The sequence below is a fragment of the Macaca fascicularis genome, chromosome 14 (assembly GCF_037993035.2).
Source record: "Macaca fascicularis isolate 582-1 chromosome 14, T2T-MFA8v1.1".
Classification (NCBI taxonomy): domain Eukaryota; kingdom Metazoa; phylum Chordata; class Mammalia; order Primates; family Cercopithecidae; genus Macaca; species Macaca fascicularis.
In genome coordinates, this window is record NC_088388.1 from 4,274,539 (window position 1) to 4,293,877 (window position 19,339).

The 19,339-nt window shown below is 46.7% G+C and overlaps 2 protein-coding genes and 1 long non-coding RNA gene across 29 annotated transcripts in view; 1 reads left to right on the forward strand and 2 right to left on the reverse strand.

Annotated features, from left to right (window-relative positions):
- Nucleotides 1–539, reverse strand: part of CTTN (cortactin) — a 40,448-nt gene extending 39,909 nt beyond the window's left edge. The window contains exon 1 of the mRNA XM_015434330.4: nt 228–539. The gene's annotated coding sequence lies outside the window, so the exon portion shown is untranslated. The remainder of the gene's footprint in view (nt 1–227) is intronic.
- LOC123568814 (uncharacterized) lies at nt 139–16,697 on the forward strand. Of its 2 annotated transcripts, none has more exons than XR_012422920.1 (2): nt 139–194; nt 16,474–16,697. It is a non-coding gene; the product is annotated as an uncharacterized lncRNA (long non-coding RNA). The 2 variants fall into 2 exon arrangements; XR_012422921.1 differs by lacking the exon at nt 139–194 and adding an exon at nt 14,442–14,565.
- Nucleotides 7,628–19,339, reverse strand: part of PPFIA1 (PTPRF interacting protein alpha 1) — a 119,541-nt gene continuing 107,829 nt past the window's right edge. For 20 of the 26 annotated variants that reach the window (XM_015434326.4, XM_074012942.1, XM_074012944.1 and 17 more), the window contains 5 exons: nt 16,991–17,166; nt 15,503–15,571; nt 13,906–14,071; nt 9,861–9,931; nt 7,628–9,020 (listed from right to left, as the gene is read on the reverse strand). In XM_015434326.4, coding sequence (XP_015289812.2) covers nt 9,873–9,931; nt 13,906–14,071; nt 15,503–15,571; nt 16,991–17,166 — 470 coding nt within the window. In that variant the 3' untranslated portion in view covers nt 7,628–9,020; nt 9,861–9,872. Of the gene's footprint in view, nt 9,021–9,860; nt 10,065–13,905; nt 14,072–15,502; nt 15,572–16,990; nt 17,167–17,253; nt 17,424–19,339 lie in introns of all 26 variants that reach the window. The other 6 variants (XM_065527820.2, XM_074012943.1, XM_074012939.1 and 3 more) reach the window with 3 other exon arrangements.

Sequence of the window (19,339 nt, forward strand, 5' to 3'; positions counted from 1 at the left end):
CAGGACCGAGGGAAGGAAGCCAGCCCAGGCGATGCGCATGCCTTGAGCCCGGGAGCGGGGAGCCTCTTCATCTCTCCATCTTCTCTTCGCGCGCTCCCAGCCGTCCTCGTCCGCTTACCATACACCCCTCCAGAAAGGGCCACATGCGTGCCAGGGACGCGAGCCCCGGCCACAGGGACCTAGCAGCCTAGAAGGTGAGTCAAGCGTTAAACCACATGGGTACTCACCTGGGAAATGAGATAAATGCCAAGAAGTGAGAGTTTCATGCCATCGTGCTGGAGAGACGGTAGGACCTGAACCCCTGGGAGACCAGAGGTTTCTTTGGGCGATTCACATGTTAGCTAAGATGTGAAGGCCCCATAGGAGTAAACAAGGTTAGGAGGGAAGAATTTTCCAGGCAGGCCAACAGCAGGTTCAGAGGCCCCGAGGCAGGAAAGGTCTTGCAGCGGGGGAACTGAAGGAGGCTCAGCTCAGCATGGCAGAGGGCTGGTGGTGCAGCGGAGCCGCGGTGTGAGAGGGGCCAGGTCATGCAGAGGCCGAAAGAGCACAGCGAGGACCTCGGTCTTTATTCTGGGAGACATGGGAAGTCCTTGGAGGAAGTTAAGCAGATAAGAGACGTCATGAAGTTTGGGCCAGGAGCAGTGGCCCACGCCTGTAATCCTAGCCTTTTGGGAGGCTGACATGGGAGGATCACCTGAGGCCAGGAGTTCGAGACCAGCCTGGTCAGCATAGTGAGACCCTCCCCACCGGCCGCCCGCCATCGCTGAATAAATAAATAAGACATCATGAAGTTTGAATTGTAATGAAATCATTCTGGCTGCTGTGCGGAGAATGGATGGGAGAAGGGCCAGGTAGAGCCTAATGTAGCCAATTCAGGCAGACCACTGGTGGCAGGTAAGATGGGGAGAAGTGGATAGATGCAAGAGGCATTTAGAAAGCTAAACTGTTAGATGTGAGGATGAATTGGGAGTGCGGGTGGCAGAAGGAAATGTCAGGTGTTGATCATTTTTTAGAGGTAAAATCATTACTTTCATACATGTATAAAATAAACACGTCCCATATTTTATTTAACTCAATAATGAATACATCATAAGTGACCCTCCTGCACTGGGATTACATATGTGAGCCCCTTGCTCCAGGAAAAAAAGTAAAAATTATGTTTTATAATCATGTTACTGTAAGGAAAAATATATTGCTATATATATACATTTTTTTTTTTTTCAAGACAGAGTCTCACTCTCTCATCCAGGCTGGAGTATAGTGGCTGTGGACCACGAAGGCAAAAAAAATCAGAACTCAGCCTTCCTCACAGGCAATCCAGGTTTGAGAGGCAGATGATTGAAAGGGTCCTGGAGAGGGCTCCAAAAGGAGGCATCTTGACTGAGTGTAACAAATGTGGGTATTGGAGGCCAAATAGGGCATAAACGGGGCAGGCGTACCCGGAAACGGGGGCCTCACATTCGAAGAGCTACCGCGATGAGATTTTTCCGGCAGGGTATTCCATTTTTTCCTCAAAACAGCTTTACAAGCTGGAAATCATTTTTGTAAGACCAGCTTTATTGACATATAATTCACATACAATTCAGTACAAACAGTCAGTGTTTTGGGGTTTTTTTGTAGCATATTCACAGGGTTGTACAACCGTCTCCACAGCCTAATTTTAGAACATTTACCCTCTCCCAGTAAGAAACCCTACTCATCAACTGCCAGTCCCCTTTCGTCCCCTCTCCATCAGCCCGAGCAGCCAGTCCCCCTCCGTCCCCTGTCCGCCAGCCTGAGCAGCCAGTCCCCCTCCGTCCCCTGTCCGCCAGCCCGAGCAGCCAGTCCCCCTCCGTCCCCTGTCCGCCAGCCCGAGCAGCCAGTCCCCCTCCGTCCCCTGTCCGCCAGCCCGAGCAGCCAGTCCCCCTTCGTCCCCTGTCCCCCAGCCCGAGCAGCCATGAGTCTACTTTCTGCCAATAAGGTGGATATCATTGCTTCCATCTGACAGAGAAGGAAAGCCAAAGCTCACGGCAGACTTTGCAGCAGGAGGGCAGTGTTCGTGGCTTAGAAACCCCAGTCTGCTGCCGGGGAAGAGCGGGCTGCTTCAGAGTGGCTCCCAGGGAGAAAGGGGCAGCGCGCTCTTCCACATGCCCATTGTGCTCCGCAGGACAATGTGTGGCAGAGACTGAGGCTGGCCACAGAGGAATTACACATACAGTGTAAAATTTGCAAAGCAATGAGTATAGCTGTGCTCAGAAATAGTTGGAGGCCCGGCGCGGTAGCTCATGCCTATAATCCTGGCACTTTGGGAGGCCGAGGCAGGCGGATCACTTGAGGTTAGGAATCTGAGACCAGCCTGGCCAGCATGGTGAAGCCCCGTCTCTACTAAAATTCAAACAAACAAACAAACAAACAAAAACAAAAAAACTGGTGGCCAGGCATGGTGGCTCACGCCTGTAATCCCAGCACTTTGGGAGGCCAAGGCAGGTGGATCACTTGAGGTCAGGAGTCCGAGACCATCCAGGCCAACCTGGTAAAACCCCATCTCTAATAAATATACAAAAATTAGCCAGGCATGGTGGCAGGCGCCTGTAATCCCAGCTACCTGGGAGGCTGAGGCAGGAGAATCGCTCAAACCCAGGAGGTGAAGGTTGCAGTGAGCTGAGATCGCGCCATTGCACTCCAGCCTGGGAGACAGAGCGGGACTCCATAAAAAAAAGAAAAGGTGGTATCTCTGTGAGCCAGAAATGAAGAGGAATGCAAAGTGCTGAGTGGGCCTGCAGCTACCAACCTGCTGGGCTGGCTCACCCATGCTTGTAAAAGAAGCACGCAGCCAGGGGCGTACTGGTGGTCCCAGCTACTTGGGGAGGCTGAGGTGGGAGGAATCACTGGAGCCCAGGAGTGCAAGACCAACTAGAGAAAAGGTCTGAATAGGGATCCTGAAGAGATGAGCTGACACCACTGTCAGGTCTTGAGGCCACAGAATGAATGAGGGCTTGGATCCTGGCAAATGAGGTTCTGGGAAGACGGAAGAGGTCTGGCTTGCAAACGGGGTCTTATTAGGTAGATGAAACCTCACAAGTAGAAGTTGTCAGAGATGATAAATGGCTCTCTTCAGACCTTTCAAGGTGTTAGTTCAGTTAATCTCTCAGGCCTGGGTGCAGTAATGGAGATTCTCCACAGATGCAAATTGCCCTGACAATGGACAGCTTTGCAGGGACCCTTCATCTGTTGGCCCTATAACAGCCATTTCAAAAAAATGTCAAAAGTACAGTTTGGGGTAAATGTTTCTGTTGTGGTCGAGACAGAGTCTGGCTCTGCTCTGTCGGCCAGGCTGGAGCGCAGCAGTGCGATCACACAGTTCACTGCAACCTCCACCTCCCAGGCTCAAGCCATCTTTCCACCTCAGCCTCCTGAGTAGCTGCGGCTGCAGGCACACCCCACCACACCCAGCTAACTTTTGTACTGTTTGTAGAGACGGGGTTTTGCCATGTTGCCCAGGTTGGTCTCGAACTGATGAGCTCAAGCAATCCACCCACCTCGGCCTCCCAAAGTGCTGGGATTACAGGCGTGAGCCACCGTGCCCGGCCTGGAGTAAAATCTCTTGATTTCCTTCAGTATCATTGCTTATAAGACACATCCTAATTTAAGATACCAAAATATGAAAAAATGTTCACAGCAGAATTGATGAAATATAGTGTGTGCGTGCTGGGTTGTGATATAAAATATTTCAGCTGTGGTCTTCGGTCAGAGTTTGAAACTGGGCAGAATTACCGTAACGAAGTGAAGGGGTAAGCAGCAGTATTCTCAACATCCAAAGACGAAGAGTTTATCACATAGAGGGTCTGCCTGAGACCACTATTCAAACTTGGTTTTTGGATTTTTTTTGAGAAGGGTCTTGCTGTGTTGCCCAGTCTGTAGTACAGTGGCACAATCATAACTCGCTACAGCCTTGACCTCCCAAGTGCAAGTGGTCCTCCCACCTCAGCCTCCAGAATAGCGAGAAGCACGGGCATGTGCCACCACACCCTGCTGATTTTTAAATTTACTGCGGAGGCAGAGCCTGTGTTGCCCAGGCTGGTCTTGAACTCCTGGCCTCAAGAAATCCTACAGGCTCGGCCTCAAAGTGTTGGGATTACAGGTGTGAGCCATTGCACCCAACAAAAATTTTATTATGGAAAAGCTCACACAAATGTGAAGGTGGATTAATAAAACGGTCATGAATGCACCACCCACTTTCAACAATCATCAATCCACTTGGTCAGTGTTGTTCAATTCATAAGCAGATCCCTCCCTCCCCTAAGATTATTGTAAAGCAAAGCCCAGACGTCGCGTTATTTCATCCGTGGATACTGGGGAATGTAGTCTTACCATGTGCCCCGTGTTATAATCGAAGTATCCCACTTGACTCACCAATAAATAATATAGTCACAATAATGAAAACGGAACATGGATTTGACCCCAACAACTTGACTTAACCTCAGCTGGGAGACTGGGAGAGGGGACGGGCGGTGCCAGGTGCTCAAATTCTCATCAGCCACAATGAGAAGCCACTAGACAGGGCCCAAAATGGAGGAAGCAGGAGGCCACGCTGAGCGCGTATTATTTGGGAGTAAGAAAGCAAATAGAAGGAATAGCCAAATCCATTCTCCATGGTCTAGGGAGTGGGAAGCAAGAGAGGAAGGACAAGGGCAAGGTCTGCTGGTTTTGTTCTTTTTTGATTTTATTTTATTTTTTGAGACGGATTTTCGCTCTTGTTGCCCAGGCTGGAGTGCAATGGTGCGATCTCAGCTCACTGCAACCCCTGCCTCTTGGGTTCAAGCGATTCTCCTGCCTCAGCCTCCCTAGTAGCTGGGATTACAGGCACATGCCACCACGCCCAGCTAATTTTTTGTATGTTTAGTAGAGATGAGGTTTCACTACGTTGGCCAGGCCGGTCTTGACCTCCTGACCTCAGGTGATCCACCCACCTCAGCCTCCCAAAGTGCTGGGATCACAGGCGTGAGCCACTGCGCCCGGCTTTTTACTTTAAATGATGTGCATGTATTACTTTGATTATAACAAAAACCTTAAAAATGAAAATAGGGTGTTGGAGAATTGGTGACTCAACTCCCTCAAGACTTATAGTTTCTGTAATACCCCAATTCCTAAGTTATATTGCTTTTGTTCAATGAGCATGTTTTGGCCTATTTGAAGATGAGAACTGTGTAGTGTAAGGCAGAGTCATGCTTATCGACTGCCCTTCATCAGGAGTGAAAAATTGTACTCCATTGGCTTCTTCTGAGGTCGACTGGCAAGACCTATTTAAAATATTCACAACCAGGCACGGTGGCTGATGCCTGTAATCCCAACACTTTGGGAGGCCGAGGTGATTGGATCACCTCAGGTCAGGAGTTCGAGACCCGCCTGGCTAACATGGCGAAACCCTGTCTCTACTAAAATAACAAAAAATAGCCGGGTGTGGTGGTGTGCACCTGTCATCTCAGTGACTCGAGAGGCTGAGGCAGGAGAATCACTTGAACCCGGGAGGCAGAGGTTGCAGTGAGCCAAGATTGTGTCACTGCACTCCGGCCTGGGCAACAAGAGTGAAACTCTGTCACAAAAAATAAATAAATAAATAAATAAATCACAAGGAACTGGTGCATGACAGGTCACATGAAGAAAGGTGGCATATTACCTAATACGGGTCCATTTGCACTGGTGTTCTCTGAAACCCTGTCTGGGGTTTTATTCATAGGAGACAGTAAATACGTAGCGTGAACATGAAACGGTTCTCGGCGTTTGATGTGTGTGATGCAGCCCTCCCCAGAGGACTTCTCCCTCCCTCCACACCAATGTCATGGTGCAACTCATACTCCTGGGCTCTCCCCTGGATGTACAGGACTAGCAATGTTTCTTTTTCCTAGAAGGGTGAAATAGTTTTGTCTTACCACGGTCTCTCCAGCACTGAAAAGAGTCCGGTACAGAGTAGATAATGAATGAATGAATGAATGAATGAATGAGGGCTCAATCACTTTGAATGCCGAGGGGACCCCCCACAACTGCATCTTTTGCCGGGTGATGCTTCGCACACTGGAGTTTGAAGATTAACGGTCCTAGACGTCAAATCGATTTGCGTGCCAAGTGTCATTTTGATTATTTTAAGATGTCTTCACCATTTTTTTTTCCTTCTTTGTGGAGAAGGGGGTCTCACTATGTTGCCCAGGCTGGTCTTGAACTCCTGGCCTCAACTAATCTTCCCAGCTCGGCCTCCCAAAGTGCTGGGATTACAGACATGAGCCACTGCCCCCAGTCCTTTTTTTTTTTTTGAGATGGAGTCTCGCTGTGTTGCCAGGCCGGAGTGCAGTGGCATGAGCTCAGCTCACTGCAGCCTCTACCTCCTGGGTCCAAACGTTTCTCCTGCCTTAGCCTCCCGAGTAGCTGGGACTACAGGCGTGCGCCACCACGCCCAGCTAATTTTTGTATTTTTAATAGAGACGGGGTTTCACCATGTTGGCCAGGATGGTCTCGATCTCTTGACCTCGTGATCCACCCGCCTCGGCCTCCCAAAGTGCTGGATTACAGACGTGAGCCACCGCGCCCAGCTCAGTCTCTTTTTTTCTGGAAGTTTTAAGATACTTGAGGCATGCCTTTGGCTTTGTTCAGCCAAAAAGGACTATTAGATGAAAAACAGCAGGGAGGCACTACGTTATGTTTTAAATCTCACACTTCGGTTAACCTCAAGAACAAGGAAGTACAGGAAACAAGGCTTTCCCTATGTTAAGTGGGAAGATCAGCAAACACAGGCTCTAAACAGGAAAGCACAGAGCACCCCTGATGGCTGCCCAGGAGAAACGTCCCAGGACACCGACCCACGTGACAGCACGTGCCCCTCAGAGGTGTCAGCCGCGGAGACAGAATGAGGAAACAGAGACCCCGGTGACGTCGGAGGTGGCCGCTGATGCCTGCTCCAGGCGGGGTGGTATTGGCGACGGGCTCTGCGAATCCCGGGCTCGGTGGCCACACTGAGGTGGGACGAGGAGAAGGGCCGCTTGCTGGTGTCTGGCTTTCCTCTTGGGCATCAGCTTGCAGCCTTGCAGCCTGAGGGGACTGAGCTCACCCACTTCCATGGGTGGCACCTGCTTGCCTCCCCCAGCCCGTCAGCGTGTCGTCTCCCCTCTGCCACGCTGGGCTGCTTCACGACTCAGGACTGGATGTGAGCTACTAGGGACCCCAGGCTTCCTGATTTCCAGAGGCCGTCAGTGTGGAAGGGTGCGGGCCTGGGAGCCACCTCGTGAGCAGGCAGGGAGAGCAGATGGGAGTGTGAAGCCAGCACTGAGGAAGGAAGCGGAGCTGGGAAACGGCGTTAAGGGACACGCGTGCATGCGCGCAGTCCATGGCCTAGGCTCTGCCTTTGAGCCCTACCTACGGACTGTGTATGTGAGGCCCCACATTTGCATTTAACACCAGGCACCTGTCTCCTGTGGTAATGCAGGCTGGGGACCTCCAGAGAAGTGGGCAGGATGATGCCCTGAACCTGCACTTCATCTCCTGGCTGCTTTATTCTGTCAGTTGACTTCTATAATCCAATTGCCATATGGTGACACTGCCTTCCAAAACAGCTATGGTCAATTTCAATGCAATTAGAGCTTATTCTCAGTATTCTTCATTGGCAGTGGAAAATGCTTCAGTACTTTATTGAAAGAAAGCAATAAATAATACTGTGATAAAAATAGTTCAAAAGTAGACTGTACATACTTTGTTACATAATCAGGAAGTTCACAAAAGATTAATAGAAAAACAGAACAGTAACAATGAATTGTACAAGTAAATTAAAAGCAGAAACCAACTGTGAAAAGACAGGCTGCCTCCACCTCTGTGTCTGCTGCACAGGAAATACCACGCCATGGTCTGACACGCTTTGCTGGCTTTTTAATATGCCACTGAAAAAGTAAAAGCCACATCTGCAACTTACACAATCCAAAATGGCTATAACATCAAGGTCTAAAAATGTCCCACTAGGTTCATTCTTTAAACATGTTTACAAACAAATGTAAAAAGATGATTTACATAAGAAAAATAAGGCCTTTATTAGAGCTGCACTGCACTGCTTTCTGGGTCTCCTGCCTTCATCCGCTGTGTGCGCGGACTTGCGCGTGGTGTTGGTGGCTGGCCCCAAGGGGAGCTACATGGGTGTCTCTCCACCCGCTCCCAAGGAGCAGAGGCAGGGAAGAGGGCGCAGGGGCTGGGCTGCTCCCCAGGTTACCCCATCCCGAGTCTCTCCAGCTGAGAGAACTGCTCCCAGCTCACGGTCTCTGTCAGCCACTGAAGACAAGCTCCCCAAATCCAGAGACTAGGCTAGGAAAGCGTTAACCAGTGCCAGGGGCTTCTCATAGTGTTGTGATAGTCTTTTCAGTCCACATTTTATTAGGAGCTGATATTTAACACCAGCTATTTTAAATCTGTTCATGCTGCAGAATAAAGCATTTCTTACTAGAAAAAGTATAGTTAAGGTCAGTCATTAAAATACAATTGCTTGAAATTAGGTATGCTTATTTCAGAATGATTGCTGTAGAGCTAGGCTGCGTCTGTAAAGGATAATGCACATTGCTTCTGTCATAATTTTATAAATGTAGTAAAATCCTTTTCATGGTTTATCATTAAAAAATTAATGATAATTACAATAAATGCATAATTTACAAAAGCCCTCTATTTGTTCATAGGATTTATACATACAAGCATTACAGTACATTCATTTGAAAGACTAAAATTAGGTATAAGAACATGATTTGAAAGGATATTTATAGCCTGGATATACATGAAAAAGTAAGTAACTATATAAATGAAGAGTCATAAGTTTACATAAATATAAGAAACATTAAATTCTAAAATATTTTCTCTATGGTATTCATGAATTTTTCACTAATTAAAAACTCTGTAATAAAATATCTTAGGGTCCATATAACAAGTATTAACAGATTAAAGATTCCATTGGATTCTAAAATGTAGTCTTTGTTGGATTCAAATGCTGAGTAATCATCGGTAGAAGTAGTGTGGGTAAACTGGAAAATAAACACAAACAAAAAGCCACTCAGTGCAGGCTGGGCCGTGCTGACGAAAGGGAGCTTCTGACGCTGGGGCCCAAACGTCCCAACCCTGGCCCCTCCCCTCCAGGACCGTGACTTTCTGTGCCGTAGCTGCTCTGAGAATCACTGGCTAGAACATCAAGGGCTATGCACATCAATGAGACAGTTCCTTGGCTGACTTCATTTTGGCTTACGTCTACAAGTTACCAATTACAAATAAAAGATGAACAAACCAGTCAAATATGCCAACGGAGACCTTAAAATTGCTTAGAACAGCAAGGAGAGGGCGGGCCACTCAGCAGCCAGAGTCTGTAGTTTTAAGAGCCAGTCTCTCCAAACTGACGGGCTATTAGTGTCACACTTAATACAGTATGTAATTAACCACGAAACTTGGGCTTGTTTCATTCAAGAATGTGTATTTAAAACGAAGCAAGCTTAGGAATCAAGGCCATGTGCATAATGACGTCAGGGTGAGACACTCCCCTGACGCTCTCTGCCATGCTCTGCTCTCCTCCCCACTGCACCCGCATGACATCCACAGACAATTACAATGAGTCAGCATTTTCAGGTTTAAGGAAACGGTGAAAATACGTTTTTTTCCCCTTAAAAAAAAGAGGACACACTAACCTCTTTATGATCAATTGTAACAACAACATTATCTTAATGGGTACGGAGAGCTTGTGTCTCTATATATTTTAAATTCCCCAAAAACTGCATTGGCTTTCATGGTCCACACCCCTAGTCTGGCACTGCAGCTCCGATGACTCCTGCTGTGCCTCTGAGCCACCTCCAGGGGTTGTGGTGCTCTCTACTCACCAACAGGAGACTTTAGCAGGAGTAAGTCCTGACTGTAGCAGAATCCAACCTCTGTGTTCCTGATACATTGCCTGTTTCAACAGCCACGAGAGGAAGCGTGCAAACACAGCGTGCAGTTAGTCTTAGAACATCACATGAGGGCACAAGTAGACACACATCTTCACAACTACAGCAGCGCCTACGGAGGGACCTGAGGGGAGCTGCCTGAGTGGGCGGGATGGAGCCAGAGAGAGAGATCCAAGTGTCACCCAGTGGTGGCTGTCCCCAGCTCCCAAGGAGCCCCAGGAGACTCTGGAACACTACTCCGAAATACCAAGCACCAAATGGGACAGTAACAATTTCAAAATGTACATCTGCATAAATGACCCTACTTAGAGCGATCCCTTTGCCTGTTACCAAACTCTACATTCATAGACCAATGGGGCTTTCTCCATCTCTGACACTGGTATGAAGGAAACACCACGCGGCACCGCTGATGCCGCCCGGCCCTGCTGAGCACAGAGGCCGATGACACTGGGTACAAGGCCAGCCTCAGAGGAGGGGAAAGAACCTCGAAGACCAGCCCCGCTGAGCACAGAGGCCGACGACACTGGGTACAAGGCCAGCCTCAGAGGAGGGGAGAGAACCTCGCAGACCAGCACTAGCTGCGGTGTCTGAGAAGCCATGCCCTTTTCTCCTGGGGAGGAGCAGAGCAGGTGCAGAGATCTGGCTGCAGGGGTGGGGCGTTGGCCAGGGAGTGGGGTGAGGGCTGATCTAAAAACTGAAGCCCAGTCTCAGTTCCTACTAGAAATATTAATCATAGAGACCACAGATTTTCATTCTTGTTCAAGAAACACACTGTGTGGCCAGAAGTAAGCCTGATTTCCATTAACAACCTGGAGTTTAAGTTTTTACAAATCAGAAACAGGTACTGGCTGCTCCCGGTTATATGTTTTTTGTTTTCCCACAGGTATACCAGGAACTCTTATCAACATCCTGCATGGTTCCAGCAAAGACGATAGGACAGTTGGGACTATTGGGTAGGATAGATGATCTTCACAAACCCTCTGACTCTAAGAGCCTGGGAGACCTGCTGGAGTTTACCCCACATTCCCTTAATTAAAAAGCCATTAAAATAATCAATTTTGCTTGGCACGGTGGCTCGCGCCTGTAATTCCAGCAATTTGGGAGGTCAAGGCAGGAGGATTGCTTGAGCCCAAGAGTTTAAGACCAGCCTGGGCAACATGGTGAGACCCCACCTCTACAAAAAGTTAAAAAAACTCGCCAGGCATGGTGGTGCGCACCTGTGGTCCCAGCTACTTGGGAGGCTGAGGTTGCAGTAAGCCGAGACTGAGCCACTGCACTCCAACCTGGGCAACAGAGTGAGACCGTGTCTCAATAATAATAAAAAAAATAATAATAATAATCCCTTTAGCAGGCTTGTGCCTGAGTTATTTATGTAAGGGTAAAAAATCTTCTTTATAATAAATTCTCTATACCTTTTAGGTTTACTTTTTTTTTTTTGAGACAGTTTTGCTTGTCGCCCAGGCTGGAGTTCAGTGGCATGATTTCAGCCCACTGCAACCTCCACCTCCCAGGTTCAAGCCATTCTCCTGCCTCAGCCTCCCAGGTAGCTGGGATTATTGGCATGTGTCACCATGCCTGGCAAAATTTTTTGTACTTTTACTAGACACAGGGTTTCACCATGTTAGCCAGGCTGGTTTCCAACTCCTGACCTCAGGTGATCCACCCACCTCGGCCTCCCAAAGTGCTGGGATTACAGGCGTGAGCCACCGCGCCGGGCCTAGGTTTACTTTTCATCCATCCAAACTCTAATTCTTAATATTCCTGTTAACATTTAACAAGGGAAATGTGATGTATCAGAAGGAAAACTGAAATGGAAGCCACAAGGAAACAAGAAAGCACTCATGTGGACTCTGCAGGTGACAGCGCTTGAGCTGAAGGCCAAGTTACAGTTACATTTTCTAAGAATTATCCGCATGACTCTTGGAGGAAAAATGCTAATTTTAAAAAAGTTCTTAGTTATACTGAGTTTTCCCCCTTAAGTATATTCTCAAACTCTGGCAAACAATAAATAAATAATACAGCCTTTTACTAAAAATGCCACAAAGTGGCTGGGCGCGGTGGCTCAAGCCTGTAATCCCAGCACTTTGGGAGGCCGAGATGGGTGGATCACGAGGTCAGGAGATCGAGACCATCCTGGTGAACACAGTGAAACCCCGTCTCTACTAAAACTACAAAAAAACTAGCCGGGCGAGGTGGCGGGCGCCTGTAGTCCCAGCTACTCGGGAGGCTGAGGCAGGAGAATGGTGTGAACCCGGGAGGCGGAGCTTGCAGTGAGCTGAGATCCGGCCACTGCACTCCAGCCTGGGCGACAGAGCGAGACTCCGTCTCAAAAAAAAAAAAAAAAAAAAAAAAAATGCCACAAAGTAAGCTATTCTCACCCAAAGTGTCCAGCTTAACTAAGGTTTTATATAAATGTACTTTTCTTTTGATTTTTATACAGGTGATAGAGAACAAAATTTATGAACTTACTTATGGGAGGGGCTGATGACAAAAAAAAATTTGCAAAAACCCCATTAGCACAGTTTTCAATTATTATTAATTATTATTATTATTTGTAGAGATGGGGTCTCACTGTGTTGCCCAGGCTAGTCTCAAACTCGAGCTCAAGTGATCCTCCTGCCTCTCAGCCTCCCAAAGTGCTAGGATTACTGGCATAAGCCATCATACCTGGCCCCTAATTAGCACTTAAAATTTTTTTTTTTTTTTTTTTTTTTTTGAGACAGGGTCTCAGTCTGTCATCAAGGCTGGAGTCCAATGGCACAATCTCAGCTCACTGCACCCTCTGCCTCCCAAATCCAAATGATTCTCATGCCTCAGCCTCCCAAGTAGCTGGGATTACAAGTGTGTGCCACCACACCTGGTTAATTTTTGTACTTTTTTTTTTGCAGAGACGGGGTTTTGCCATGTTGGCCAGGCAGGTCTTGAACTCCTGGCCTCAAGGATTAGCACAGTTTTTAATGCCACTTCCTTTTCTTCAGTCTGCTCACTGGCCTCAGAACTGTGCATGAGTGACACCTGTGTGTAGCACAGGGGCTGCCATACGGCCCCCACTGACACGGGCTCAGAACTTCACCAGCTTTATGAATGATGCGTTTAATCATCGCAACTACTCTATGAGGAAGACACTACCATGACGACCATTTTACAGATGGGGAAACCGAGGCACAGTTTAGTTAACTGACTTGCTCAGGGTCATGCACCTCGTAGCGGCAGAGCTGGAGTCAAACCTAGGCAGCCTGGCTCTTCAACCTGTGCACTGCCTTTCATTAGATGAGTACAAGATCAGAGCTGAGAGACCTGTCAGGAAGCCATGGTCAACTGTTAACCTCAAATCAAAGCGGCTGTCAAAGGGAAAATCCCAAACTGTGCTTGAAATCATGGCAGTGATGCTCTCTCTCTGGCTGGTATATTCATGGCTGCCTCGCTCCACTGGGGACTTCCTGGAGGTTCACCGTCCTCCCTTCCCTGCCCTCTAATGGGTAGACACGTGACTGCACAGAACAGCAGCAGCAGGGAGGGCCGAAAGGACAGGCAGAGCTCACACAAGCTGTAAACTGTGTGTTCTTTAAAATATACTGTTATATTCTCTGGTGTGGAGAGTGGTGAATCATGTGGTTTGGAAGCTACTACTACACTACTATTTCCTGAAAGAGCTTTCTAGCACGGCCTGTCACAGACACAGATTTACAAGTATGCCTCAGTCTCCCTCTGAGAACACAGACGAATACTGAGCTTTATTAGTTGGAAAAATATGCTAAGATTCAACCAGACAAGAATGTTTAAAAAATTCTATTATTACGGTTAAACTTTTATAAACAAATGTTAGAGTTAATTTAAAAACATTTATATTTGGACATGCAACCATACTCAAGTGCCTTGTAACATATTAACTGGGCCGTTTTAGATCATTATTAATGTTCCAGACAAAAAGCTGCTCATGCTCCCAGCAAGTGGCAGGTTAGCGCGACCCATCACATACCGTCCATCTGCATCTTCTTTGGCTGCATTGAGGGGGAAGACATAGAAGAAGTGACCCGGAAGTTTGCAGGGAGAGTCTCTGCTGACCCAGCAGCTAAGCCGCGAATGTCCTTTGGTCTAAACTTTTTTCTCCATGAAGGTGCTCTCCTAAAGCTTTTATCATCATCCTGGTAAATTAAACAACAAAAAACAAGATTCATTTTAAAAAATAAACGTCAGAGATGTAAAGTTAAATGTCCTTTAAAATGACTGCTGAACTCAAGAATGTACGTATTCTTGTTCACGTGTATTTCATCCCTTCTTGATGACCACACAATATATTGCCCAAACTGGAACTTCAGCGTGAAATGGGGCATGGTGATGGTCCGGCTGGGCCTCAGCTGGCGAAGTGAGGTCGGTGCTGGGCCATGGGGATGTGCTCCTTCTCCCCAGCATCGTGTTCTACTTCTTACCTTGCAGGAATCACTTTCTTGCTACATAATACATTTTTATTTATCTTAAAAATAGTTTATTTTTCATTTATATTTATTTTTTTACAGACAGAGTCTAGATCTGTTGCCCAGGCTGGAATGCAGTGGTGTGATTATAGCTCACTGTAACCTCAAACTCCTGGGCTCAAGCCATCCTCCCACTGCAGCCTCCTAAGTAGCTGGCACTACAGGTATGCCCCTGCCACGTGCAGCTCTACAAACAATTTTTAAGCTATAAACAATTCTATCTTATGCCAGGATACAGCCAACGAGTGCTTCATCTTTAGAGGTGGCCTTCTATTCTCTGTCAAACTCAAGTTTTCTTAAGGTCCAATTAAGAGACTCCTAATAGTGTGAAACAAATGAGTCATGGTTTGAAGGGGAAATTAACATTTTGTGTTTTTAATATACTTCTGAAACATGCCACCCCACCAATGCACAGGATTATGGGGGGTATACTCTGGACTGGGGTAGGATACCTAGTGGTCCCTAAAACCCAACTTACAGACTCTATTCCTAAGCTGCAACCAATGTTTTATGATGTGAAAACCATTTTTGAGGGATGTCAAAAATTAAATAGCAAAAATAACAAAACTACCTTCTTGAAGGTATTACTTTTGTGGTTTTTTTTTTGGGGGGGCGTGTTTTTTTCTTTTTGAGATGGAGTTTCTCTCTGTCGCCCAGGCTGGAGTGCAGTGGCGCAATCTCAGCTCACTGCAACCTCCACCTCCCAGGTTTAAGCGATTCTCCAGCCTCAGCTTCCCAAGTAGCTGCGATCATAGGCACCTACCACCACGCCTGGCTAATTTTTGTGTTTTTCAGTAGAGATGGGGTTTCACCATATTGGCCAGGCTGGTCTTAAACTCCTGACCTCAGGTGATACCCCTGCCTCCGCCTCCCAAAGTGCTGGGATTACACGCATGAGCCACTGCGTCTGGCCCAGGTATTAGTTTTTAAAGGCTCATTTGTTAATAAATTCTTAAGAGCAAATCCTAACTTCTAACATCCAGAGAGACTGCCTAGCTACGTGATGTCCTGAGTATAATAATAACAGCTTACATTTCACACACATTTAAACATTTACACATGTTTCATAGACATTTAAAGAACATTAAGCCAAAAACTTACTTCATCAAACCTTCTATCAGTCCCCATGACCAAAAGGTTGTTAAATTCTCTTTCCAAGACAGCACGAGCCTGAAATAACCAAAGAATAACAAATAAAACTTTCATCAAATCTAATTTGAAGGGTGTTAGCATCATACTTGTTTTTTAAACCAAGACTTAAACTCCCTCACTGCTGGCTGGGTGCGGTGGCTCATGCCTGTAATTCCAACACTTTGGGAGACCGAGGCGCACAAACCATCTGAGGTCAGGAGTTCAAGACAAGACTGGTCAACATGGTAAAACCCCGTCTCTACTAAAACTATAAAAATTAGGACCTGGGTGTGGTGACTCATGCCTGTAATCCCAGTACTTTGGGAGGCCGAGACAGGCAGATCACTTGAGGTCAGGAGTTCGAGACCAGATTGGCCAACGTGGTGAAACCCCGTCTCTACTAAAAATACAAAAATTAGCTGGGCGTGGTGGCGTGTGCCAGTAATCTCAGCTACTTGGGAAGCTGAGGCAGGAAAATCACTTGAACCTGGGAGGCAGAGGGTGCAGTGAGCCAAGATCGCAACCGCACTCCAGTCTGGGCAACAAGAGTGAAACTCCATCTCAAAACAAACAAACAAAAATTCCTTCACTATTATGACCATATTGAACCATAATAATATTTTAAATCAGGGCATCTAATGTGGAGTCTATGGATGGACTTTTGCAGAAAGGGATCCATGATCCTTGGAGTCATATTAACAAGGGTGTGTGGGTTGGTCAGGGGTACTGGCAAAAGATATTCAACGCCTTTTTTTTTTTTTTTCTTTTTCTTTGGGATGGGGTCTCACTCTGTCACCCAGGCTGGAGTGCAGTGGCGCAACGGCAGCTCATCACAACCTCCACTTCTTGGGCCAAGTGATCCCCCTGCCTTGGCCTCCCAAGTAGCTGGGACTACAGGCATGTGCCACCACACCTGGCTAATTTTTTGTATTTTTTTGTAGAGACAGAGCTTCACCATGATGGCCAGGCTGGTCTTGAACTCCTGGACTCAAGCAGTCTGCCTACCTGGGCCTCCCAAAGTGTTGGGGTTGTGGGCATGAGCCACCTCGCCTGGCATATTCAATGTTCTGTAGAGGAATAATAAAAGTTCTCTGTTTTTCAAATGAGCCCATAAGTCAAAAAGAATTACATAAGGCAATTACCCATAAAAACAAAATTAATAAAATCTTCATGTGGCACACCTAAAAATACTTCCCTTTCCATGTAAGAACTAAATATATGTCACTGTTCTGATCAGGCACATGGGCTGGAATGAAAGATCCTCCTTATCTGGTTTATTGCAGGACTCTCATGCTTTCAACAGAAAAGGGAAAGATGATAGACCAAAAACAAAAAGACAAAAAAACTAGTTGTCTGAAGGTTTCTTTTTTTCCTAAGTTTTCTTTCTATTCAAATAACTGTCTATAATCAGGGCACCAACTGAACACTGAATGCAGACACGGACAGGCGTGGCATCACCTGTGTGTTCTGCGTCGGGATCTGTAATAGCAGTGCCAGTGCACTGAAGTCGAAGGTTTCGTCTAAGGCCAGAAGTGCTCCGTGAACACCACTCTCTATAAGATTGTTTGCATATTCTTTAAGGCCAATTGATAGGATCCAGCGAATCACTCGATCATTGCTCCAAACAAGCACGTCTGCAAAAGAATAAAGACAATTATAAAAGTGGCTTCAGAAAGCCATCTTTATCACATGTACCGCGAATGCAGGAGAAAGATTCCTACCATGGTTCCTAATCCTTCGGCTCCTGACAAAAGTGCTGGGAGACACTGCTAAATAGACAATCATTTGCTGCACTGAGACAATGGTGTCCTGGCCCTGCTCCACTCTCAGGGAGACTCTCCCATTAGAACTCATCCTTCCAGTGAGCACAAGAGGAATGAAGTTATTATTTCTAGAGAAAAGAAGATGAGGAGGATCCAGGGATCAGAAGCCAGAGGACTGCAAGAACGTGAATACCTAACATGTATAAACATGCTTCACACACAGACTGGAGTCTTCTGAAAACTTCATCACAGATGGAGCTGGCTTCAGAATAAAATGAACACTTTGCATAATTCCACAGAAACCTCTCATTTCTAATCTTGACGTCTTTGTCTCATTTTAAAATGAGAGAAACTTAAAAATATCATCCAGCATATTAGAGGCTTTGCAGAAAATCTTTTTTCTTCCTCTCTCTCTTTTTTTATTGACAAGGTGCTGCTCTGTCGCCCAGTCTGGATACAGCTTGGTACCATCACAGCTCACTGCAGCCTCAACCTCTGGGGCTCAAGCGATTTTTTCCACCTCAGTCTCCTGAGGAGCTGGAACTACAGGCGTATGTCACGAAGCCCAGCTAATTTTTTGGTACTGACAGGGTTTCACTGTGTTGCCCAGGCTGGTCTTGAACTCATGGGCTCAGATAATACTCCTGCCTTGGCCTCCCAAAGTGTTGAGATTACAGGCATAAGCTACCATGCCTGGTCACAATATCTTAAGAAAATTAACAAATTATTCAATTTGCTCTATTAGATCTAAAAATAGCCACTCTATAAAAATATATGCAGATGATCACCAATCACTTCCAAAGACAGTTTTTGTCTATTGGAAAAAGATGTAAAATAGATACAGAAAACAAAACAGATGGACATATTTCATTTCCAATGCCCTTTTCTGGATAAAAGTCCATACATATACACACATTGTATAAATGTCGACTTACGACTTTTCTCCTGATTCACATTAACTCAATCATGAGTAAACTTCCCTTCAGCTGGGCCATCTCCCAACCATATTTTTATCCTTAGTTTCTTTCTTAGTAAAAAGTGGGGATGAAAACAGCACTTAGACTGACAGGGCTGAGGGAAAGACGAAAGAAGCCAACGCCGGAGTGCTTGGAGCACCACCCAGTGCCTACTCACTGTGAGTAAGGCTGGCCTCTTCTTATCGCTATTGTTATTAGTGACTTCCTTGCATTCCAGGAATTCTGGGAGTCATTACTCTGAGCTTAATGTTTACCGTCTAACTTTAAAACCAAATTCTGACTGGGTGTGGTGGCTCACACCTGTAATCCCAACACTTTGGAAGACCAAGGTGGGAGGATCGCCTGAGCTCAAAAGTTCGAGATCAGCCTACATGACATAGCGAGACCCTGTCTCACGCCTGTAGTCCCAGCAGCTACCAGGGAGGCTAAGGCAGGAAGAGCACTTGAGCCCAGGAGTTCAAGGCTACAGTGAGCTGTGATCACACCACTTCACTCCAGCCCAGCCTGGGCTAGACAGCGAGACCCTGTCTCAAAATAAAATAAATAAGTAAACAAACAAATACATTTGAGTACCGAGTGAGAGGCTCCCCAACAGAGAGGAGAACCAACCCCACGCCTTCTGGATGAATGTCCCACGTCCTCTAACCTCCCCGGCCTGTGTTTTCCAACTGAAATGCCTTTTCCTTACCCTAAGCAGCTGCTCCACCTTCTTCAAGGACTGGCTGAAATGTGGACGCTGCTTCTCCTTCCACTCTGGGAGCAGAACTGCACGGCGCTTTCCTGTGTTCCTGAACCCCTTGGATAAGCCCCCAGCCATATTTCTTACACTTGAATCATCAAGTGAGCTTTGCTCTGTTGTTATCTAACAGTGTGGAACAGCATTTTGGAGTGAAGGAGTACACAGGGCATGACCAAAGGAAAATTCTCAACTCATAGGAAATGACTAGCCTGAGACATTTAACCTCCAGACTGAGGTGTGAGAACACAGGGAACAGTTCTCTGGCTGTGGAAGAGGATGTCAAAAGCACTCATCTTCATCCAGCCCTCCTCTGCAATGACACTAGACT